At 57.1% G+C, this 25,039-nt stretch overlaps 1 protein-coding gene and 1 long non-coding RNA gene across 5 annotated transcripts; one reads left to right on the top strand and one right to left on the bottom strand.

The window, feature by feature from the left end:
- Positions 1-324: 324 nt before the first annotated feature.
- CHST1 (carbohydrate sulfotransferase 1) lies at positions 325-17,325 on the bottom strand. 4 transcript variants are annotated; one of them, XM_078058126.1, is made up of 4 exons: positions 16,923-17,325; positions 4,408-4,590; positions 3,640-3,736; positions 325-2,490 (listed from the first exon to the last, which is right to left on the bottom strand). In XM_078058126.1, exon 4 carries the CDS (start codon positions 2,446-2,448, stop codon positions 1,213-1,215), a length of 1,236 nt encoding a protein of 411 aa, XP_077914252.1. In that variant the 5' UTR covers positions 2,449-2,490; positions 3,640-3,736; positions 4,408-4,590; positions 16,923-17,325; the 3' UTR covers positions 325-1,212. The 4 variants fall into 4 exon arrangements, with proteins under 4 accessions (XP_077914252.1, XP_035953618.1, XP_035953617.1 ...); XM_036097725.2 differs by having other exon boundaries at positions 4,408-4,535; XM_036097724.2 differs by having other exon boundaries at positions 4,408-4,529.
- Positions 14,741-24,701, top strand: LOC118539292 (uncharacterized). The gene is made up of 4 exons (XR_004919098.2): positions 14,741-15,860; positions 16,062-16,156; positions 18,404-18,619; positions 24,528-24,701. It is a non-coding gene; the product is annotated as an uncharacterized LOC118539292 (long non-coding RNA).
- Positions 24,702-25,039: the final 338 nt, after the last annotated feature.

The raw sequence follows: 25,039 nt of genomic DNA, 5'->3' as shown, positions 1-25,039 counted from the left end.
AATTAAAGGGGCAACACCTGGCACAGGAAGGGGTCACCGGGACTTCATCCTGACCTCTGGACGTTGCGTCAGCAAGCCACACTGCGTGTTAAATATTTTGAACATCACCCCTGGCTATAAGGTGCCTCATCTCCACCAACTGAGTGCAAATGAACCACTGAACTCAGTGTTGACAGTGATAGGGTGACATGAGTTCTAAAAGCTCGAGACCGGCCACTGAATCACCACCTCCACCTCCTTCTCTCTTGTCCCCCAAACCAGAAACGCTTGGCTCCACCCAGGCCTGCCCTCGGCCCTTCAGAATGTCCTACCATCACGCCCAGATATTATTGCACTCTTTTATTTACAGAAAACACAGATAAAGCATTTCAATGTTCATTTAGCAAACTGATCCACTCTTTTTTTTTTTTTCTTTTTGGCACAAAGAAATATCACAGATGGACCCCAAGATCAATCAGAAACCCTTAAGATTTATCAGCCATCACTGGTCCAGGGGCAGCCACAAGACTCAGATGGACAAACAGACAGCATCACCACAGACTGGAAAAAATAAACAAGGTCCACATTCACCTCACAGTAAAAACCTGCTCACCGGCAGGCAAGGGCAGGCGGGGGTGGGCGTGGGGGGGGGGGGAGAGTGGGGGGCAGATTCTCTGCTCCAAGGGGGGCAGTGGGCATTGGGGGCAGGAAGCAGGATGGGGAGGGATTAGACACCATTCATAAATTAGAGAGAGGTGACCTTTTTGTTTTTAACCTCTTACCTTGTGGAAGTAAGACAGTGCAAAACTACCATACCCTGACCACTGGGCCACTGGAAATGCTGCAGAAGTTCCATGGTTTGGGGGTATCTCTCCTCGTGGGCGCCCGTGTGTGTGCATGTGTGCGTATGTGAATGTGTGAGTGTGGTGCTTGTAAACATTGTCACCATCCACGCAGAGACCCAACAGCCGTGTGTCTGAATGGGATGAGCTGGGGGCTCTACCCCGCTTCATGCCCCCTCCGCCCCAGTGATTCCTGTCCAAGACATAGTGCAAATTTCAGGGACAAAAAGAGGCAGAAGGAAGGGGGGGCGGGGCCTGTTGGGGGTCGGGGGGCAGGAAGGACACAAAGACCGGGCGGGAGAGGGAGGGGGAAATAAGGCAACAGTTAAAAACGGTCCATTTTATCAAAACTGACACCATGTGCCCCTCACCCCCGCCCACGGAGCCCTCGTCACGAGAAAGGGCGGAAGTCCCGCTCCTCCACCAGACTGATGGAGGGGTTCTTGAGCTCCTCCTCCGACGTGGCCATCTTGTAGCCCAGCTGCGCCAGCACCCGCTGGCAAGCGTTCTGGGCGAAGGCCACAATGTCGTAGGAGAGGCGGAAGCGCCACTTCTCGGCCGTGGCCGCCGAGTTTCGCACGGTGCCGTATTTGTGCTTGCCCAAGGTGGGGTCGCCCCGCGTGTTGTTCTGGATCCAGCGGGCCACATGGCTGTCCAGGGGGATCCCCAGGAAACCGTAGATCTCCTCGGTCTTCTTCATGGGGTTCCTGGCCAGGTCCTCGTAGCGCACCAACATGTACTTGCCCTTGAGCCACGGGGGCCGCATGAGGCCGGTGGACACGGAGTTGGAGAAGTCCTCGCACACCGTGGTCAGCTGCGTCACATCCAGGTTGTAGGGCTTCCTCCCGGTGCCGTACCAGAGGCGCCACAGGCGGTAGGTGTCGCGGAACGTCTCGCTGCGGGAGGCCAGGATGCCGCGCGGGTCTCGGACCAGCTGGATGACCTTGAGGTTTAACCGGGGGTCTTCAACCAGGGCCCGCAGGTCGTTAACCTCGGGCACCCGCACCGTCTTGATGGCCACGTGGCTGCGCTCGCGACAGGCCTCAGCGGCCACCGTCAAGTTCAACAGGCCGCACTTGCGCACGCAGTCCCCCTCCTCCAGCACCAGTTCGGGGGAGCCCGGGGGGTCGCACACGGGGCGGGAGCACAGCACCCTGCTGGCCCCGCGGCGGAAGATCCTGTCGGTGGTGTGGTTGACGGGCGGCGGCTTGATGTAGTTCTCCAGGAAGTAGAGGTCACAGTCATAGAGGCTCCTCAGGAGGTCGCGGCTGGCGCCCAGCATGACCCGCCGGTCCGCGGGGCTCTTGCCCTGGGTAAAGCGGGGGATGAGCGTGTTCTGGACGTGGTAGAGGGGCTCGAACAGGTAGAAGACGTCCAGGTGCTGGTTGAAGAGCTGGCCCACGAAGGAGGAGCCGCTGCGCGTGGTGGCCAGGATGAGGATGTGGGTCTTGCGCGAGAGGTTGTAGGCGAAGGTGGGGCCCTCCTCGCAAAGCCGCTCGGCCAGCCCCGCCTCCGCCAGCCCCGGGCAGGTGTGGAAGGACTTGGCGGTGAAGGTGCGGATGGCGGTGTACTGTATGGCGATGGAGGCCAGGGCAAGGAGGAGGACGGCCTTCCAGGAACATTGCATGGCTAGGCACCTTCATGGGGCTGCTTCTCCACCATGCGAGGTCTGTGGGCAAAGGTGGGCGGCATTCAGGGAGCAGCCTGCCACGGGATGCATCACTCCGCCAGGGGCCCCAGCCTGCTCCCTTGGACGGGCTGGTCTCCAGGGGGTCCCCAGACCTACCGGATTCCCTGCCCGATGCTCATACATGCGCCTAAGGACTGAGCAGCTTCTAAGCTAGACTTTACATTCTCTGGGGACTCCTGGGAGCTTCCGGGGACGGAACAAATAGACTCCCCACATGCAGAGTTTAACAAATGCTGCAGGGGACTTCCATCATGAACCTGGAGTTCCTTAGTGGGGCCCCACTGTGCAAGAAGCTAACTTCCCCAGCTCACACACTCAGGGGCCCAGCAGTTCCTGCCTCGAGCCATTCTCCTGCCACTGCCTGTCACCCCTGCCAGCACCTCTGGGGCCCACCTGCATCTTCCACCCCCACGAGCAGGCACCGGGTTCCCCACTGGGCATCTTTCCTCCATCCCCTGCCCACCCCAGGAGGAAAAAGAGCTCCTGTCCTGCACACCATGAGGATCCGTGCACTGGGCCAGGAGAGGGGGACAACTTGTCAAGCCCACCACCCCAACTTAGGGGTGCAGGTGACCAGTTACCCAGATGAGGACTTCTGGGACCCCCACGGTCAACGAGAGTCAACTGGCCCAGAGCAGAGAAAGACCCAGGGGCTGCTGAAAAGCATCCTTTCCCAGGCCCCAAGCACCCTCCAGGTTTGCTCCTGGCCACTGGGGCAAGGGGCAGGTGTGGGGCAGATGACCCCCACTGACAACAGAGTGAACTGGCTCCTGGGTGGGGTGGGAGGGGCCCACCCTGGCTAGTCCTCAAGGGCCTCCACCGTTCAGCTCTCAGCTGTCTGTCCACAGAGCAGAATCTGCCACATATGACCCAGCAATGGCCCCAGAGAACCAGGCAGGATGGAGAGAAGATGAGGGGGTGGAGCAGAAGGGGCATCTCAAGGAATGGAGAAAGCAAAGGTGGGAGCGGGGCAGGGGGGCAGGGGCAGGAGAGCAGAGAAGGTCCAGAGCAAGGTGCCAGCCTGAGCATCTGGAAGTCGCCCCCAAGAGAGGCTGGCTCAGCTCCCGGGCCCTGGCAGAGGGCTGGGGCTGCTCCCAGAGTGAAGGCAGGAAGGGCTCCACCACTCACCAAAGAGGGGCTGCTCCGAGCTGGGGAGTCCGCAGCTGCCAGGTCTCCTGGCCTAGCTGGCAGTCCCAGCCTATGCAGAGGCCCTGTGAGCAATAGACTGTAGAGAGAGAGGGAGGGGAAGCGTTCTGAGGGGGGGAGGTCAGTGTGTCAACATCGCCCTTCCCACCCCTTCCCTCTTATGTCCTGTGTCCTCACAGACTGCCCCCCCCAGGGCCGGCTGACAAGGGCCCTGGTTGCTCTCCCAGATCTATCACCGATTCAGGGCTCCAGCTATCCCAGGGCCACCTTTTATCCCAGGGGATCTGGCCCCCTGACTCCTGAGCCCTCCACCCACCTCCCCCACGCCCTACGCATCCCTTCCTGGCAAGTCCGAGTCCCTCACACCAGGACCCAGTGGGCAGGGAGCTGGCAAGCCGGCACCCCCAGCTGACCAAGAGTTGGTGCCCCACACAGGCAACCACCCGGGGAGGATCCCCCACACCCGCCATCCAAGGGAGTTGCAAAGAAACCTACTGGCCACCAATACCTTGAGGCCTCCCTAGCTCGGTTCAGCTCTGGTGACCAGACTGACCCAACCAGACACAGTGCTCGGCAGCCAACTGTGGAATGGTATGAGAGTCAAAGTTATTCCAGAAAACTAGGCCGGAGCACAGGCCCGACTGGCTCTGCGTTTCAAATCAACAGAGCAGCCTGACCCTTCAAAATTTGACTTTCTCAGTGACTCCCCAAGAGGGGTTCGGTGGAAGTCAACAAGGCAGGGGGGCTCACCCCAGACCTCCAGGTGGAAATGGCAGCTCCGTCTAGATAGCCCAGACACCGAGGCCCGCTCGGGAGGGACAGCTGGGGCAGGAGGCTCTTCTTCCAACCACACCAGAGAGCAGAACGGCTACCTAAAACTCAAAGCAAAAGTGGACCAGGGAGCGTTCCTGACTTCGATGCTGTCCGCGGATTCTAAGTTAAAACACCAAGACTGTAGCATTTTTTCGGTTAGCATCCGTCGAGTACTCCCTAAGCCCTTTACCTTCATTCGCTCATTTATTCCTCACAGGAGCTTCATGTGGAAGCCAGGATTAGCTCCATTTCACAGGCGAGGAAGCTGAGGCACAGAGAGTGGGGTGACCTGCCTGAGCTCACATGCTTGGTTTAACGCACATCTCACAGGTTCCCCAGAGCCCACGCTCTTTCCCTCTGAGGAGATTTGACCTTGTTCCTCCAGCTTACATGCACTTGGCCTTCAAACATGCATTCAATTAATGTCCCAGGCCTGTGTGTAAATCGGCAAGAGAGAGACCAGGTATTACAAGGGTACAGACGATCTGTAATGTAACACTTACAGATCCTTCCCTTTGCTATCCGGCCTTGTTGATCAAGGTCTTGTCGATCAAGGCTCATGGCTGAGGGGATAAACTTGTGCTTTGTGAATATTCTTCCCACATCCCGCTATTTGGCGTGACTCCTTTGGGGGAGTGGTTCGTGGATCCTCACTTCCCAAACCCGCTGTGCTGCTTGGCTCAGCCAACTCCAGACACCACGCTATTCCTTACAGCCTCCTCTGGGAGGGCAGGGTTCTCACTCCCATTTTTTAGATGGAGAAATTGAGGCTCACAGACTAAGCAAATGTGCAGAAGCAAATAAGGAATAGCAGAGACTCGAATCCCTCTGTGTCAGACTCTTAGGCCAGTGCTCTGGTCCCTTTACCATCAGCTTAGTGAAGAAGAAACAGAGCTGAAGCAGTCTGGTTGCCTCTGGAAGGGGCGCAGAGCTTGAGCTGAGATGACAGTGAGCCAGCTGAGGCTCTGGATCCTAGGAGTCCTATTTTAAGTCTGAAACTCCACTCAGTACCTATAGGGAAGAGTACCATGTCACCAGGTGGCAGTAAATATGGGAAGGACACAGTCTAGACTCTTGGGAACCTCCAGTGTGATCAGAGAAAACCACAGCCCTGACCACACCCCTCATCCCACCCCTACCTCACCCCAGGGCCACAGAGAATGCTGACTTCATCAAAAGGGTTCGATGAGGTGCCCAGAGAAAACTGCCTCTCTGCATTAAATTAGATTCTCCTGCAAAATGCAGGCCCACCCTGCCTAAGTGCCCCAAAACAAATGCCTCTAAAGACAGGTAGTGAATACCATTAATAATAGTGTAGGTAATATTTTTAAGTTATTTAAGTAAGGGTCTACAGTTGCAACGCCCCAATGCACATCATTAGGATGGACTCTCTTTGTACTTATTCATAAAGATCTGTCAGATATCGAGCATGATCCAGGCACTGTTCTAGGAACTATGGGGGCGGGGGGAACATGAAGGAAGCAAGCACTTACTGGGCATTCATGATGTTTATCCCAGGGGGGATCACAGATTAGGGTACAAGGTGGAGTGAAAAACACCTCTCGCCCTCACACTAACCCTGTGTGGTTGATGTTGTCATATCCCCATTTTACAGATAAGGAAGCTGAGGCTCTGCAAGGTTAGATGAATTTCCCCAGCTCACACTCCTAGTAAGGGGTACAGCCAGGATTCCAGCCCAGGCAGTGTGCTCTGGAGGCCATGCTTGAATCCTCCTCCTTGACCCACTACATTTAATCCCCTTTGGTCTCCACCAAGACGGGAAACAGAAGGCTGAAAGAGATTTCACTTAACTCAAAGATTCTGGTACCAAAAGGAGAATTCACCCATCCAGGGGAGCATTTAAGTTTCTCTCCCTACCACCTCTCCCCACCCCAACCCAGAGAAACTTTTAAGGCCAAGATTCAAAACTGCTGCCTTGGCTAATAAATCAGGAGTAACTGAAGAATCTCGATGGTATAAATCCCTAAGAAAGTGGGACTCGGGTTCACAAGGTATAGTCTGAGCATCCACGAGGGGACTGTGTCCAAAGGCCCAGCCACAGGCCATCCCCCTGCCTCCCAGGAGGGCAAAGCGAGGGCATGGGAACAGGAAGATGAAGAAAGTCAGACCCTCCTAGAAATGCCCCCCTCCCTCTCCTGCCAGCCTGGCAGAGCTGGGCTCAGGACTGGCCAAGCTTCCTTGGTATGCTGGAGGCATCTGCCCTGAAAACCAGAGGCCCCAGGGCCAGGTCCCACTGTTCCCAGGGGAGCTCTGGCCACTGCAAGGAACTCTTCAATGCCCTTGTCCTCCAAGCCAGCCTGCAAGCCCCACGGCCCCTCCCTGGGCTTTGAGCAGCCTTTGGCATGACCTTCCTCCATCTCTGGGTAGTCAACATCCAGACAAGCCTTAGACAGAGGAGCCCAGAATCTGTAACTTGTGTTGGAAGGCCGGGGAGTTGGTGAACTCCCAGCAGAAAGCTCAGATTTCAGTGTCAGCCACGTTCAGATTAGGGCACAGGGTGGGAGTGAAAAACACCTCCCCACTGGAGAACTGGAATTCAGACCTCAGGGCTCAAGCCATGGAACCACACCCACCCGGATATCACTTAGCAGGTGTGTGGACCTGGATTCACTAGCGGTCTCTGAGCCTCAGTTTCCCGACCCATAAAATGGGTATAACCATAGTAGCGGTTACAAGAATTTAAAGAATTTGAGGCATTTAGTCAATGCCAGGCATAGAATACGACACAGCCTCCTGCTTGGGACATGGGCTCTGGCAAAAGCCCCACTGATGGCCAGGTTTCTGAATCTCTCCGGGCCTCTGTTTTCTCACCTGAAAAATGGGGATCATTTTAACATTGTGAGGACTCACATTTAACATTGTGAGGACTAATTAACACAGTGCCCGGCATAAAGTAAGCACTCAATAAATGTACATGACTGTTATCATCATTAAATGTCTTGTCCACTTTGTGTCTCGCATAAGCACCTGAGAACAGATCTCACCGACTCTGACAGTGAGACAGACCCTCCTCCTGGCTGCGGTGCCCAGACCTCCGCCTGGCAGGCTTCTGCTCACTGCCCCTTCTTCCTTCCGCTCCTCTCCCAGCCTGAGAACTTTCTGCAGCTGAGCCCTGCAGCGGCTTGCCTGCTGCCCTCTAGTGGCCACATCCTGCAGTACAGCCTCTTAGCCGGGCGTTCTTGGCTGGGTTCGGAATTCGGGGCCTCTAGCTGTGGCCTCGTGTGAGGATTCAGCCAGCGGAGGTGATGTTGCAGGATGCCTTGAGGTGTGGTGATGACACCCCCACCCGAGCTGTGGCCTCTGCTCTGTGCACCCACACTCCAAGAGGCAAGCAGCAACACGCAGCCTCACCTCATCCAGAAGGCCTGTCCTCCCAGTCTCATTCCTCATCCCAGAGGAAGGAACACTGAACTTAGTATCACAGGCAGGAACGGCCTCTGCTTTCTCTGGCTGGGTGACCTTGGACTCATCCCCTGGCCCCTCTGTGCCTCGATATTTCCATAGATCCAGCTACTCTAAGGGCCTCCGAGCTCTGACCACTGGGGTTCTCTGGTCCCAGGAAGGCGCCATGCTCCATTTTCAGAGTCAGGACCCCCCTCACTGCTGGCAGGGGGATGCTCCTTTGGGAGCAGGAAAGCCCCAGTCATCCTCCAACAAGATAGCTGGGCTGGCAGCTGGGCCCCATCCCCTCAGCCCAGTCCACGGCGGCCCCCATGGGGCCTAAGAGCCAAGGGGCTCCGCCCTCTGCTGAGTTAGCCTCCCCCCCAGCCTCAGCTTCCACTCTATAAAACCCCATCCAACCCAGAGCTGTGGCTTTGGCCTTTTCTGGGCCACAGGCCCCTTGGAGAGACATGGTCCCTCTTTCCAGAAAGATTCATTTGTATCTACAACTTTACACACAATCAGAAGGCTCCTGGACCCCCTAAAGCCCACCCATGGGCACCTCAGAGGTTTCAACCCCCTTACGAGCAGTATTCTCCCCTGCCCTAGGATTTTCTTTTCAACTGCCCGTACCAGGGAAGCCTCCACAGATTTGTATACACTGAATGCAGAGCCATCGCCCAAGATAAAAAAGCTAGAGCCAGAAAACACATGTGCAAGGGTAGGTTGCTACTTCTTGTTTTTAAAAAGGGGATGCGTGTGGGGGGAGTATTTATATACATGCATATACAACCACTGATCTGGTAACCCCAGCTGCCCTGGTGGGAGGGGCGAGGAGACCGCGGTGGGAGGAAGGCAGCTCACACTGAGCCTCTCAGTTCCATTTGAGTTTATTAACTTTCTGGGAGAGAGCAAAGCCACCCCATGCAAGACCTGGAGGGGTGGGGCACTGAAATCACACTGGTAACTCACTGTGCCTCCTAATCTGCCCCCCAGGGCACTGCCAGCTGGCTCTCCCCTCCCCCACTTCCAAGGCACCAGGGTCAAAGTCACTACCTTTCGGCCACAATTGGGCTCTGTCTGCTCAGGCAGGCAGCGAAGGACAGCAGTCAGTGGGTGCTGCCGAGAAAGACAGGGCAGGAGCTGAAAAAGAGGGAGACCTCCCAGGGGACGTGGGGCTTCGGAGAGGAACGGAAGCCTGAGTTGGGGAAATGACTCCCCTCCCCACTTTTTCTTCCTAAAAACAGCTTGTGGAACTCTGAGGAGATAGGGAGGGCAAAGAGTAAAGATCCTGAACATGAGATTTCCAACCAGCCTCAGGAGCCAGTACGGAGGGGCCCTAGGCCCCGGAGCCCCAGGAACTGGAACAAGGGGCAGGGGGAACAGGATGGGGAGGAAGGAGTTGGCAAACAGGCCTCTGGGAGAGACTGCAGAAAGGAAGTGCTTAATCCCTGGGTCTGCGGTAAGCAGTAGCCAACAACCCACCAGAGATGTTTGTTTAGTTAAAGCTAAAACATATAAAACAGCAAGGTTTTTTTTTTTCTTCCTTAAAAAAAAAAAAAAGGTGAGGTCGTGAAATGAGGTAAGTGAAAAACAAGGGTATGAAAGTCCGAAAGAACTAGAAGCCAGATTAGCATACAAGAGCCAAGACACTTCTGGGCTACCCAGATGGATCAGAGCTACCTGGTGGCCAACGGGAAAAGGGAAATATTTCATTTCATGTTTCATAGGATCCATGAGATGAGAATTACACCAACTGCTCAAGAGATGCCCAGCTATTCCTGGTACTAAATCCAGTAAAAGATTTCTCCCGAGGGGTCTCCTAGAGAGAGCCCTGAGCACAGCCTGCCATTCTCAAGAGCTCGTACCTAATAAGCCCGAGGACAAGTTTCATGGGGCTGTGTTCCAGAACATCCTTCAAGGTGAGCGGTATGCCAGCACATAATTCAGCCAGTGCAACCTGCCAGGGAAGGAGATCCCATGGGGTCCAGAATCAGCCTCTGTGGTCTGGGTCAGCCCAGGGGAGATAGGAGGTAATAGTACTTCCCTTTGGGGTGATGCCCCCACAAGTTGAAACACTGGGAGGCCTGCAGACTTTCTCCCCAGAATCTGCACCAACACAAACAGGGTGGTTGTATACAGTCTTTAGAGTCCCCGGGCCCTGGATCTACCCACGGACCCCATAGGCAGAACCCATAGTTCCTTCAGGCACCTTGAGTGGGGCAAGTTCTCACAGTCATGGTTCCAGAAAGTGACTGACTGTCCACCAACTTTTCACCCTCAGCAGAGACACTCAGCTGCCTCTTAGGAGCTCTGGTATCTCCAGAGCAGATCCCTCTGATGTCCACACATAATGACATTGGAGACCCCCTGGGTGCCTCAAGCGTCCTTGAAAAGTTACCCACAGGTGTAACTGGGTGGTATTTGGGCATCCCAGCTGTGGGGCCGGACAGGCCTGGGTTTGAACCCCACTGCTACGGCTTGATGGCTACGAGACCCCGAGCGCGGCACGTAACTTCTGTAGACCTCAGTTGCCCTTATCTGTGAAACGGGAAAGGTAGTCACAGAACCTTCCAAATATTTGGGTTGTGAGACAGCCAAGAAACATCAAGAGCCTAGCACAGTGCTGGGCACAGAGCACGTGCTCATTAAGTAAGAACCAGGAGTGTGATTTTCAAGGGCTACTCAAGCCTACAGACCAGCTGTAATGGACTGAAAATGTTTAAGGAAGTAAAAACAGATGCCCCAGCCTCCTCCACCAAAGCTCGAACAGCCTGTGTGGTTGGAGACACTTGTTGTCGGGGTGGCAGAGACTGCCTCGCGGTCCTGCTGTGGGCCCAGCGGGTTGGCGGGGTCCTGGCCCGACCCGAGGAAAGTTTTCCCCAGCAGTGGGGAGAGTGACTGACCACCTGGCACAAGGCCCCAGTGTGCCCGGCGCCTCACAGAGGAGGAGGACGGATGAGTCAGAAGGGCCCGGTTCCCTCAGGCTGGTCCTACCACAGCCTGGCCTGTGGTAGGCGGACCCTTCTGCCCCGACACTGGGCGGAAAGGCCCCGGTTTCCTGTCCCCCCCACCACCACCACCCCTCCTCAGCAGCCACAGCCAGAGCCCGAATAGTACCGAGGCTCCACCCCCTGGATACCGGGGCTTCGGCCCATCCTCCCAGCTTCTGCTGGAGGGGCTGGCAGGGGGGCCATCTGTCCCCAGACGCTGGAGTCTCCAGCCTCCTCCCCAGCTGGCCCCTGGGGAGGAGGGCTGGGCATGGGAGAGGCTCACCTGAGCCTCTCACACAGGATGGAGGGGGCTGTGGGAGCCCATACCCAGAGATGACCCCGGTCCTGGCTCACCTCAAGTGGGTGCTACCCGCGGGTACCACTGCCATCCTCCACAGATGAGGAGCGGTGAGGCACGGACAAATGAGGGGGTCGATCTAGGTGTGTGCAGCTGGTCTGTGGTGGGGTCCAGATTCGAGCTCAGCTCTAAGGACCCCCAAGCTCTAGCCCTAACCACAATACATAAGCTCCCAGGCCATGCCCGCGAGTAAGAGCATCACCCTGCACCTGGAGACTAGGGCAGGGACAGGGTGTGCCAGGGCCAAGATGGCTGCCAGGGTCCCGGGCATCCACCCTGACCCAGACCTAGGCTCACCCAACACCAGTTGACCATCTCTAAGGATCAGGTCCCCGGGGTGTCAGCCGGCGGGATGGGGGCTGCCTAAGGCCCTGCCTGCCTGATTCCCTGGCACCCCAAACAGGTCTGTGCCACCTCACCACTTCCCAGGGGGCTCTCCCTCCCCAGCTGAAGGACAAAAAGGAAGATTATCATAAAGACTGGAAGAGGTCATGGGTGTGGACATAGCTGGTGCAGTACGACACCTGACAGACAGCAGCCGAAGCACTCCGGCTAGGCAAGGAGAGGGAAGTGTATTTTCTTGGCCAGAAAGCCCAGGAACGTCCAAATCCTACGTAGCCAAGAGGATGCCAAAGAATGTCTTTATTCCCACCTGGCCTGAAATGGTCTAGAATGGGGTTTAGGGTTTGGGCTCAAGACCAGGATAAGGTCTCCCTGCTCCCTAAGCCTAGAACTTACCACTAGCCCACAGCTGGATGCACAGATGCCCCTGTGCCAGGATGCTGGGGAGGCTCACCCTGTCACCCTTCTGTCTCCTGGACAAGACGTGTAGGGAGAGCCACCCACTGGGAGCCATCCATCTGAAATCGGATGAGTGTCTCTGCCCCCACATCAACAGGTACCTCGATAGGACATGATGGCTGCTCGCTGAAGGCCTAGCCCCATGTGATGAACCTTTCATGCCCACTTTATTGGACCCTCTCTCCAAGCTTGGGAGTCAGAACTACAGCCGGATCCATGACACAGGTGACAGACAGAGGCTCCCAGAAGTTAAGTGACTTGCTCCAACAGCTCAGAAGTGGCGGGGTGGGGAACTAGACTCAGGCTATGGGGCATTGTATGTGAGGTCCTCAACCTCTCCCAGGTTCTCCCTGAAGGCTTCCGCTCCTTCCCCCTCTGACCTCCTAAAACCCTCTGTCTGAACCACCCCAATTACCTCTCCTGACCCTATACTTATGCCTTGAGTGGTTAGGAGCACCATAGCAGCAGGCAAAACCCAGACCTTGGGTCCTGGACAGCCTTACTCTCTCTGATCCCCAGGTACCCGGGGAGGGGAGCCCACACCACCTCCCAGGGCCGGGGAGGGGCTTAAATGAGATCTGAGCATAGTGCCTGGTTCAAGGCAATCACTCAATTAATGATACCTTCGGAATGCTGGCTGCAGACTTGTCTGTCTGTCTTGCTCATCTGCCTGCAGAATCCCTGAGCGAGAGCAGCAGGCCCTCCATCCATCCCCACCCTCGCTACCCAGCCTGGGGCCTGCAGCACGCGGGCCGGACTTGATGGGCACGAAACAACTCGCCGCCCCCAGCAGAGACCCAGAGAAGGGAAGAGCTGTGCCCCGCCCCCCATCCCAGAGGAGGAGACGAGCTCTCCCCACAATTCCCAGCTCCCAGCCTTCCAGCTCTAATCAAGGAGCAAACACAAAGAGGGAATCTCTAAACATTTAGAAAACGCGGGAACTCTGTGCCCCCACGTGGCGCCGTGGGGATTTATAAAGAACAAATCACGCCTGACAAACTTGATAGCTTTCTTGATAGAATTACAAGACCGGTAGATGAAGGAAATGCAGGCAGGGTAAAATATCTTGATTTTTAGCAAAGCATTTGATACAGCGCCTCAAGTAATCTTACAAAATTAATTCAAACAGACTTGGCCCTAAGCACTTGTCATGGGGCCGAAAGCAGGAGGGGGCAGGTCCCAAGGGTCCTGAGTGGAGGAGGCGAGCCCAGGGGGAAGGGGCTGCAGGACAGAGTCTGGGAGTGGGGGCAGGGCTGCCCAGACCCGGCACTGGGTCAGATCTTATCTGACATCTTCATTAATGATCCTGAGAGAGGGAGTAAACAGTCCGTTAATGAAATTTGCAGAGGATATTAAATTGGAAGGTGTTGTGAACACCAATGAGGACAGCAAAGCGGTCCAGAGAGACCTGGCGGGGGAAGAACCTTGGCAGGAAACTGCTATTTGGGGGAGGGGGGTTGGATGTGTGGGCTGGGCAGCACCTGGGGCCACCCGGAGAGCCAGGGAAGAGGGAAGGGCATCCCCACGGCTGGGGTGGAGCTGGGAGCGGCCGCAGCTAGCTGGGGTGCGGGTCACAGGAGCAAACCAGAATCTCCGTTTTCCCATCTGTAAAACAGAAGAAAGGGCTGGTAGATCCGGAGGGGTCTCGGAGAGCTGGTCGTGATGGGGCGTGAGGGAGGGAGCTCGGAGCTGCAGTCCACCTTAAAGGAGGGGAGCAGGGGTTGTCTGCAGGTCAGGGAGAGGACAGTGGCAAGGCAGAGAAGGGCTGGTGAGGGAGACTGGCTGAGCCACCCCTAGTGCCCCCACTGTCCCCGAGCCAGGGCTCCGACACGGCCGGGGCAGGTGCTTTGGGGTAAGGGGGCCCCCTCTCCCAGTTGGCTGGACAATGACACATCTGCTAGGGGCCCCAGCTAGAGCCCCGAGCTGTCCAGACTCGCAGGGTGTGCTGGGAACACTTCAGCAATAGAAGTTCTCACCTGGAGGGTGGAGTGGGGGAGGGCAGAGTCTGTTTTCTTTCTGGAGAGTTTCTGATCCCACTTTCATCAGGAAGGAGGGGCCTCACCAAGATCAGGAAGAGCTGCCCCATCCCAAACTCTTCTCTCTATCCTCAGAGCCTGGACCTGTCCTGTCCCTCTCCCTCTGGCCCGATCCCAAGGAGGCTGAGGCAGAAAGCTGCCCATCCATCTGGACTTGGAGAATTTGTTCCCACAAGGCTCCTAGACAGGTGGGGTTTGAACAGGAGCCAGGCCTCCCTAGCACGGTGACAGGCCCTCAGCAACCTAAATAAATGCTTTGTGGGAGGAAGAAATGGATGGCTGGTTCCCAGCCGGGGCGGCTGGGGGAGGCTCTTCCAAAGCAAGAGGCCAGCCCTGCCTGATGTCAAGACCACCTGCCCAAGAGGATGGACCCAGGAGACCACACAGGCGGTGCTCCTTCCAACCCCCTGAGTTAATAATAATGACACTTACTGAACATTTGCTATGGCTCCATTATGAGTGCATTCCTCATATCAACATATTTGACTTTCACAGCCCCCCAAGAGGTAGGTGCTCTTTCCTCCCCATTTCACAGAGGAGGAAAGTGAGGCATAGGGTGACAGCGATGAGCCTGGACACCTAGCCAGGAGGCCCATGGAGAAGTAGCAGTCTGCCAAGAGCCGCAAGGAAAGCTGAGCAGCTCCCAATGGGGGGACCCCAGTGTGGGGAGCGGCAGCCCCTCCTGCAGGGACCCCAGAGCCTTGCCCAGCCTCTCCCTGCCCCCATCAAAGGGAGTTGGCCCAACTCCTGCCACACTTGTGGAGCCCGATTTTACTATATGTTTCTCTTCTCCCCCACCACTGCTGCACTACCCGAGTCCTCAGAACAAGTCTGTTTCCATGGAAACCATACAGTGACTCAGGGCTTCGGGACCTTCTCTGAACCAGATTATGAATATCAAATGCTCCCTCCCCGCACCAATGCAGAGTGAGTTAGAAAAGTAAAGAGAGAGCCACAATGGGCAAAGGGAAGGAGACAGGGGCGTGGGCAAGGGGAACCCAGAGGGGTACAAGCCTGCCCCCCAGTGAGAACCAGCCTTCTGGGCCCCTCTGCAGACTCAGGGGAGCACAGATGTCCACCTGTCTGTGTCTGCAGCCAGCAAACACGACCCCTACATCAGCACCATGAGCACCACCCTTCCTCGGGAGCTAAGACCCTGTGGGTGGGGGGCAGGGAGGTAAGGGGGATCTGCATCCTTCCCACTTGGGGCCTGAACGTGGCAGAGGTAGCTGAGAGGCCAGGGAGGAGGAAAGCTGTCTGCAAGAGGAGCTTGACTTTCAATGCCGAGGAGGAAACCTCTGGCCAAAAGCACTGCAATATTTAGCAAAGAGGGAAATTCGGATTTTAGGGGGGAAATGTGTTTCTGCTTTGAGATGAGGAGGCTGTTAAGTATATGTGCCAGGCGGGGGGGCGTGACCAGGATTTCAAAGCCCCGGCAGGGTTGGGAGGATCATTAGCAGAGACTTCCTCCCCGTTGCCCCCACCCTGGCCTGGCCTAGGGCAGCTCACCTGTCCCAGTGGAGACATAGCAGGGAAATGAAAGTTCACAGTGCCAGGCTCCTGGCTTCCCACAGGGGGCTAAGGCCCAAGGGCAGCAAATCCACCCCCTCCTTTCCCCAGCTGCTCCCTGAAGACCCAGGAAGGAGGGGAAGAGAACAGGTTGGCGGCTTGATACCTCCCTGGTGAATCCAATGTGTGAGTCATGTCGGTGAGAACACTTGGAAAAAGAAACAGGGTCATGGTGATGCCTGTGAGTGTCCCCAGTTGCTGAGGACTGGAGCCTTGGAATCGCCTGCCCAGGTAAGGGCTCTGTCTAAGACAGCCAGCCCCATCGTAAGGGATCCAGAAAGCCCCAAAGATGGGTACCTGGTCCCTTAGCCCCCACCAGCTTTCCTATTAATGCATACAGTTCCTTTGCCTTGCCAAAGCAGCTACTTTCGCAGCCAGGGGGCCTGCCTCCTGCCCCTAATCCTAGGTCCCCTCTGCTCCCAGCCCTACCAGCCCTCCAAAAGATGCAGGGCTCAAGGCTGTCCTTCTCAGGAGCCTTCTGCTTAGGAACAGTGTTTAAGTCCATCGGAAGGAAACCTGCACCAGAGGTGAGGAACCTAATCCTGGGAACCCGCAGGTCTGGGATGGGGGAGGGAGCACCCTGGGGCATGGCAAATCAGGCTAAGGTGCCACCCTAGGACGATCCTCAGGTCTTACCTTTTAACCCCTAGCATCCTGGCCAGGGCTACTTAGGGCTATTACTGTGAAAGCAAGCATTGCGCTCCTGGAGCTTGGGAGGAGCTGCTCCGGGGTGTAACCCAGAGAAGAGCAGAAGGGTGGTTCTGCCTTCGCGTAGGGGTCTCTGCACCATCCATCCGGCTCAACGCTGGGTGATTGGTGCGGGCTCGGAGCCGGGCCGGGGGCAGGAAGCCAGGGGCAGCCCCCTGCCTCCGGGCGCAGCCCTGGTTTGGAAAGTTGGTGCAGGCGTGGGACCTCAGGGTCTCGAGGCGCCTCAGCAGCCCCGAGCCGGGCAGACTGTGGGACGGTGAGCCCCGGGCAGCCCCCGAGTGCGCTCCGCAGCCGCCGGGAGCGGGGCGCCTCGGGGCCGCCGCGCGTCTCAAGTTTGCTGCCCTCACCGAATGGGGGCGGGGAGGGCTGGGGTGGCCGCGGCGCTCACCCGCCACCGGCCCCGGGGAGCCCTTCCTGCGCCCAACGCGCTGCTGGCCTCCACCCCCGCCCCACCCCCCCGGCCCGCACCGCCGGCAGCGACTGTCCTCGAGCGGAGGGGCGTCTCCCACCGCGCCCGCGCCCCTCCCGCTGCTGCGGCGAGGGTCCGCTCCCGCCCGCCCGGGGCCCGCCGGGCCCGGCCGATACCTGGTGGGGGGCGCACCGGGAGCCGCTGCAGCGCCCAGCGCCGGCTCCATCCTCGGGTCTGGAGTCAGGCTCGCCGGGGGCCGGCGGGTGGCGGCGGCGGCATCGGCGGCGGCATCCTCCGCCTTCCGCGCCCTCCTCCTCGGCCTCCCTCCTCCCTCCTCTTCCACCGCCTCCGCGCGCCCCTCACGGGCCCCTCTTCATGGCCCGGGGGCGCGAGCCCGGGGCGGCCCGGCCAGAGCACAGCGTTCTCCCGGGCAGGGCGCGGGACTGGGGACCGGGGTGCGAGGGCCCGAGGGGCGCCGGGCCAGGGGCCGGGACCCAGCGCGCCGCAGCCCCGGGCGCCGGGAGGAGAGCAGCAGCCGCAGGCGCGGGAGCCTCTCGCCGAGCGCCCGCCCGCCCGCCTTGCGACCCGAGCGCGGAGCGGCGGCGGCGACGGCGGCGGCTATAGCGCCGAGCGAGCGGCGGGCGCTGCGGTCCGGGCTCCGCCCCCCCGAAGCCGCCCGCCCCTCGGCTGCCGCCCGCCCCCTGCTCTTCCCCACCCCTCCAGCGCGCGCCCTCCCGCTCCCCGCGCAGCTCCGCGCGGCCCCAGCCTCCAGCGCTCCGGGCGCCCCCTCCGCAGGCCGGCTCCCGAGCCAACCCCCACCCCCGCCCGGAGAGAGCCACACCCACACCCCGGGGTTCAGGGGGTCGGCTGGCGAGGGCGGGGGCCGCCCACTGACACCTCTTCCCATACCCTCCCAGCCCTCCCACCGAGGGCGCTCACCGAGGGCCTTCGGCCTGAGTGCCCCCCAGGAAGTCCGGCTGGAGCCCCAACCTGGCCCCGGGCCCAGATGTCCTCTACCCCGTCCCCAGCCAGCACAACGGAGGGACTCCAGAACCCAGAACGGGAGCCATCCACCTTTCGGTGCCAACACCCCCAATACACACCCCTAGCCCGTTACCCTCCACCTTTACCTCGCAGATGTGGAAATGAATCATCTGCCCTGCTCCAGTTATGCCTCTTGGGCGGGGTCTAGGGGTGGCTTGGTGGGGGCACCCCTAGGTGGATTTGCTGGGGACAGTCTCCAGGCCAGTCCCACCCCCTTCCCACCAGACTGCCACGGGCACTCCTAGGTGGAAATGTGCAGCCACTGCGGCCCTTCCGGAGGGGAGATCTGCTCTCACAGCCAGAGCCAGCAGGCTGAGCACCTCAGTCCTTCGTTCTTTGCACAAATATTGATTGAACATCTCCCGAAGGCCAGGCCTACATTGGCACCAGGGACTCATTGGTGACAAGACAAACGGACCCCTGGCCTCTCCCGAGTGGAAGGGAAAAGCAGGCCGAGTACCACGTGATCAGCGGCCCCTGGGCTGGAGAGCAGAGCAGAGAATCCCAGTTCTGCCCCCACGGAGGCCTGTTTCCTCATTTGCAGAGGGGTAGGTGGTTGTACCGCCGGACCCCGTGCTGCTCCTCAGCTCCGACCAAACAATTATCTTCTCAGGCCGGGAAAGGCAGTCAGCTTCCATCTGCACCCATATCTGAATCTCGGATTTCCAGCTGTAGCCTCTCCATCACTCCCAGACTCGCCCCAGAGCCACGGAGGGTTTGAAAACTCCAGGCAGCCTGGGAAAGCCTTGGCACCTGTTTCCTGGTCGGGATAATGGAGATCGTGGTCCGGATGATGGAGATCCTGGTCCTCACCTCCTGGGGCCAGATGGTAAGATGCATGTAAGCACTCAGCACAGTGTGTGGCACATGGCGAGTGCTTAATAGTTGCACCGTGTTGTTACTGTTACCGGCTGGTGGGTGTTCAGGGTAGCCGTCACTCACTCACCCACCCAGGGGATCATGGGGGCCCTGTACTTCTCTGGGGCACCCAGGACTCAGACCATCAAGAAACTCTCTCCACCTAGAACCAGATGGTAGGAAGGCCCCCGCCCCCAGGATCCCACCAGACCAAGGGTCATTTGTCTTGGTCACAATTGCAAATTCTTAATTGTAAATCCACCCCCCCAGCCCACCCACCTCGAGTCTGGCAGCGGATCCCCATCAAGCCGGGGTGTGACCCAGTGTGATCCCCGATCACCTCTGGTGTGTTTTCCTGCCCTGCCTCTGCCCCACCTGCCCTCCACCCACCGCAGCCAGGAGGATGGCAGTTCTGGTCCTCCAACCCGATTTCAAGGTGACTAGATCCGTTGCCCAGCCAGCCCCCCACAGAGTGGCAGTGCTCTGGGATGGCTCACAAGAGTGCTGACCTTCCAGAAGCAAGGACTTCGTGTTTCAAAATTCCATTTGTCCCTCCGTAGAAAACCAGCTTCTAACAGCGCAGAGCTGAGCCATCAGAACCTGCACTTTCACCCAGAGCTAATCCCTCCCTGAGACTTCGGCCTGACAAGAATAGTCAGGGTTTAGAGAACACCTTCTCTATCTCACACTCTCAGATCCAGCGCCTCATTTTTCAAATTCTGGTGTATTTCAGGTGGAAAGGAGGGAAATGTACATCTGGCTGACATGAAAAGATTGGTGTGGTTGTAATGTAAAGACAGAGTGGAATTTGGAATTTTTTTTTTTAAAGAATATTTAAACTCTAAAAATAGACATAGGTCCTGGTCTCAGGAACACCAAGATTCTGTTTCCAGTTTCCTGAAATCTCCCAATTAATAACAAGCATGCGTGTTTCATGTGCACCTACTGTGCACACCGTACTGTGGCAAGTGACATGCTGGGGGGGCGGTGGGGGGGAGAAGAGGCAGAAAACAAAAGCAGAGACCTTTGCTTGGGGAATTGGGATCCCAGACAGTGAAGTGGGAAAGAACCTTCGTGGCCAATGTGATCAAGTGCACAATAGGTAGCCTTGGAAGTCAGAGGAAGATGAAGTCTTGGGGAGTTGTTCAGGGAGGGCTTCCTGGAGGAGGCAGCAGTTAAACTGAGGCTTGAGGGATGGATAGGGTATAAAAAGGCAAAAGAGCAGGAGAGCCTGTGAGAAGCAGCAGTAGCCAGACTGGGCTTATCTGTGTGATAATAGAAAGGTTAATATTAGTGGCTAATGTTTGAGGTCTTACCTCGTGCCAGGCGCGCTGTGCTGTTTGCTTTGTGTGGATTATTTTGTTTAACCTTCAAAACAACCCTAGGAAGGAGGTGTTCCCATTCCCACTTTACAGATGAGGAAATTGAGGGCCAAAGAGTTTAAGCAGCTTGCCTAGGTTTGCAGAGCTGCTGAGCAATGGAGCCAACCCCGGAGCGAGCCATCTGGCCGCGCACACTCACCCCTCTGCCAGGCCACAGTCAGCCAGCCCAGCTAGTGCGGGTGCCTGCAGGGAAGAGCAGGAGGAGAGGGCCTTCAGAAGCCCCCAGGTCCCCAGAGGGGTTTTCCTGAAATAGAGCCCCCAGGCCCTCCTGGAGAATTCTAATATCAAGCATGCTCTTTCCTCTCCTCAGCATGCAGGCCCCTGGGTGTCTGGAAATTGGTTAAGGGATTTGGGGGCTCAAGATTTCAGTTTTTTAATATCTCTTGCCGGTCCATCCGGGGGCATTCTGTGCCACCCACCTTGTGATTTCAGTCTGTTCTGGGAGATTGATGGCCCAGGCTTTGATTTAAGATGTGCCGCCGTGGTCCTCAATTTCCCCTGTCTCACCGGTGACGCTGACAAGGCAGCAAACCCCGGGAGGATGGCTCCTGGCTCTTCCCAGACTGCAGGCTTGAGAGCCCGCGGCTCCCATACAGAGAGTTCTGACCAGAAAATCTGGGTAGAGGCGGGCAGGCCCAGTGGACCTGTCCTCTGGAGCCTCAGTTTCCCCACAGATGAAATGGAGGGCCTGCTGCTGAGGAGGGCCATTCGGGAGAGAGTGGAGGAGCCCTCGGAGGCAAGCTCACCCAACTCCCTCATTTCACAGATGAGCAAACTGAGACCCAGAGAAGTTAAGTGACTTACCTTCACTTCCTATGGCCACACAGGAAGTGAGTTGAGCCTTCAGTTGGGTCTCCTACTTTTCAAAGAATACATCTCTTATATACCTCTTATCCCCTACTTCTACCCTGCTCTGGATGAATTCCTCTTCTGGATAAATCAAGGGACCTGAGCTTTTTGGGGGTTGAAATAAAACAAATATTTGAGGGTCTTACCGTGGGCCAGGCACTGGACTGGTCACTCAGATATATGTGATCCCAGTTTTTCCTCATAAGACCCCCGCGCATCCCTGAGCGCAGAGGTCGCCAGGCCTTGCCGGGTCCTGGATTCAGAAAACCACATCATTTTGGCAAAAATTCAAAATTCCTGTTCTTGCCCTTTCTTGCCCAATCAAGTCCTCAGCCGAAGCCCCTCGAGAAGTCACCCCAGTGGCCCACCTTCCGGGGTTTCTGTGAATCCCTCAGAGGAGTAGAGTGTTGCTCCCAGACCAGCCTATGCGCTGGCCATCTGTCGAGTTTGTCTGCTCTTGCTCTAGAACTTGCCAAATGCCACGAGGTGTTGTCCTACCTCCCGGATGAGAACCCTGGTGGGGAAGCTAATGTCCAGGCAAAGGGGTGACTCCTGATGCCTCCAGAGCCCCAGACCTTGGGTGGCCAGAGGCGAGGAGGGCAGCAACTTAACACAGGGGTCCGAGGTCCCCAGGGCCAGGAAGCACAACTGTGCAGGCCCCAGAACCTCTCGACAAAGAGACTGTCCTGCTGATGACTGCGCCATCTAACCACTGGCCTCGAAGGCAGGCCAAGGGGCCAGAGAGGAGGACACCGCTCCCTCCTTACTCCTTCTCTTCTTGGAGCCACTCCCAACAGACAGTCCCTCTCATTCTCCAGTTATAGAACAAAATGCCCCCAGTAAATTAGAGGATGTCAACAAATCTTGGTGGAGGGGAGGAAACAGGGAAACTAAGTGATTTCCTTCTGGTAAGTAGCCAAGCCACAAAATACCTGCTGCCCAGACCACCCTGGCCAGCCCAGGGCTCTTGCCCTTCTGGGCCTGGTGGTTGGGAAGCAGGAGTGGTCCGTGTTGGTCCTCAGCCAATCCCCCAGGCTCCGTCATCCTTCCTCTGGCATCACATGGTCCAGCACTGGTCTTGCCAAGGCCAGTCTCATCCAAGTCCCCCAAAGTTTCCGGGGAGGAAGGTGAAGTCAGAGAAGGCCAGATGTCCACTTCCTGCTGAGGGAGGAGCCTGCTCCAGCTGCCTTCTGAAGAAGAGGTCCCGCATAGATGTTGACCTTCCCTAAGCCACTCTGCTGGCCATTGCCACACTCACCCTTGGAGGCCCAGGCTGAGGAGAATCAGGTGGCGCTATTAGAATCCAGCTTGCGCCAGTGCTTCCCAGAGCCTGCCTGCTGGGGAAGCAGAGACATGGCCACAGGGCCTGTGTTCATCTGGAAACTTCCGCCTCAGGTTCCCCTCACCCCAGGCCCCACCGGGTACCCCACCGGAGACACCCAGCCACAGAGCTATGAGGAGATGGACAGACTGACCAAAGGTAAACAAGGCCTAAGGAGTCTGTGTCTGATCTAAAAATAGGGTACAGGGAATATCTCACAGGCCCTGGGACTGGGAAAGGTGGTGAGAGTTGGGGACGGATAGAACAGGATCATGGGCTGCAATTAAAACTCACATCCTGGGTAATTCCCAGGCCTCTGTTGGAGTATTTCCATGGCAAGGGAGGCTGGCCCAGAGACAGGATCCTGGGAGGGCTGGGCTCCCTCCCCTGCTCCTGCCCACAGTAGCCTCAGCCCCTGGATCGGACGGTTCAGACCGGGCGCATGGTCCAGCGGAGAACTGGCAAGGCACAGGTCGAGACCTAAGCTCTGTGAGGCAGGTGCCCAAGCTGGCAGGGATAGGAAGGAAGAGCAACTAATGGTGTGTGCTGGGACTTTGGGAGGCCACCAGGAATCTGGCCCAGACTCTAGGGACATGGGCTTCCCAGAGCAGCCAGGAATTCCAGTCTGGGGACTTACCTGAGGCAGGAGGAAATCAAGCCCCTAGGAAGTCTGGATCCTTGTCTGGTAAACCCTTGCCCCCACCCTCTAGGTTCCCCCCATCCCCTCACTTGCCTCCAGGCCAGCCCCTCCTTGTTCTGCCTCCTGACCCCATACCCCTCACCTGCCCTCATTCTGCACCCCTCATTACCTCTTGCTCATGGGGGCTCACCTCATGTTGGCCCCCAAGGCAAACCCCCTCCCCAGGCCTGGCTGCTGCTGAGAAAGTAGGAAGCCCTTCTGGTACATTCCCTGCTGGCAGATGGTGAGGAGTAGGGAAAGAGTGGGCCCTGCATCAGATCTCACAGGCAGCATTAAAGGGCATAAGGTCAAGAGATAGGTGCCAAGACCATCACTTCTGAGGAATCCGGGAGAAGCTCCGCAGGTAAGTGGACAGACTCATCTTGTATGCCAGCACACAGAAGTCCCACACTGGGGAGTCCGGCCCAAAGGCAAACACAGTCCTAAGTCCTGGACCAGTTTCTGGGGTGTGAGCCACCTGGCAGCGGAGGCCTGCTTCTAGGTGGTTCCCTACAGGCCAGTTCATCCCCCAGACCCTCAGGATCCCCACGTTCATGCACACCAGAAGGGGAAAAGGAATAAGCAAGCATTCAATGCCCACTTCCCTTTTCTCACCTTATCCCCATTCCTCATCTGCCCCCAGCCTCTCAGAGCCAAGGTCACCGTGTACGTCAGCAGGTGCCCCAGGCCCTGGCATTCCAGTCAGGAGGCCAAGTAGAGAATGGGAGGCATCCTCTGGGCTCCCCCCGACCCAGGCCTGGATCAAACCAAGGCTCTTTCCCTCCTCCCTCTGGGAAAGGAGGGGAAGTGGGTGTCCTGCCAGGTGTGGTCAGCCCTTGGTCAGGGGCCCATGGGCACCTCCCACTGGACAGCCCAGCCCTGGTCAGTGCCATACAGGCTGGCTCTGGGCACTCAGCCCTGGAACAATGGAGCCATTCACACAGCCTGGCCTTTGCACAATGACCCTCTTGGTCTATCCCCATGGCTAGACGATGTGTGAGTGAGGAGGAGGGTGTAGGAGTGAGTGAGTGAGTGAGTGAGTGAGTGTGTGTGTGTGTGTGTGTGTGAGAGAGAGAGAGAGAGAGAGAGAGTCTGAAGGTAACTGGAGAGCCCAGGCAGAGGTAGAAGAATGAATACCGACCAGGGACTTAAATAAACCTGACATCCATCCTTTGTTGGACAATTACTATGCCGGGCAAGTGAGTCAGTTCCAACATTGCGCCCATTTTAAAGATAAGGAACCTGAAGTGAGGTTGAGAAGCTAGAAGTCAGAATAATGAGAACTTCTAGTCAGGGCTTTAGACTGGGAAGCGGCACAAGGGAACTTTTGGGGTAATGGAAAGTACTCTGTTTGGGTGGCAGTCACCTGGGTATATACATATGCAAACATGCATTGCACTGTCCACTGAAGATTTGTGCAGTTTGTTCCATGTAAATTATATTTCATTTTTTAAAAATGACAGTACATCCACAGAAGGGAGTATTACCCAGCCATAATTAAAGACTAAGGAAGCTCTTTGTATACTAATGTAGATTGCCAAGATAGACTGTTAAATGAAAAAGAGCGACGTGCAAAACATGATTTTCCAGATAGTGTGCAAACACGTCTTAAAATACTCTCTATACATATCTGCTTGTGTGTGTTTAGATCATCTCTGGAGAGACACACAGAAACCGTGACTGCCTCGGGGAAGAGAAGTCACACTGCTGGACACGCAGGCTGGAGGAAGACCTTCCACAATAAACCCCTTCCTTAACCCACGGGAGTGTACCACTTCTTCAAATTCAAACACCAAGCACAATTAAAACAAATGATACAAGAGCACCAGAGTTGCTGATTCCTGAGCCACCATGCCCACTGCTTCAGTGTGTTTAATTCCAAAGTCAAACTCCAAACATTCCAAAGCCCCCTCCCCTCCCCTCCTCATCTCCAGCCTGCCTCCCCTCCTCCAAACCTGCCAGACTGCATCGGGCTGTGGCTGCCCCGCTAGGAAAAGCTCATGGCTGGGCTCCACCATGAACCATCCAGAACCTTCTGTGGCTTGAGAGTCAGGCCAGCCAGCCCGGCCGAGCTGGGGCTGCAGAGGGGCCGCTGACGTCTCAGAGCCCAGCCCCCCCACGGCCCCCTGAAGGAAGTTGGGGGCTGCGGGCTTGCCCTCC

The sequence above is a fragment of the Halichoerus grypus genome, chromosome 11, assembly GCF_964656455.1.
Source record: "Halichoerus grypus chromosome 11, mHalGry1.hap1.1, whole genome shotgun sequence".
In the NCBI taxonomy this organism is placed as follows: domain Eukaryota; kingdom Metazoa; phylum Chordata; class Mammalia; order Carnivora; family Phocidae; genus Halichoerus; species Halichoerus grypus.
This window is presented reverse-complemented; position numbering and strand designations above follow the sequence as displayed.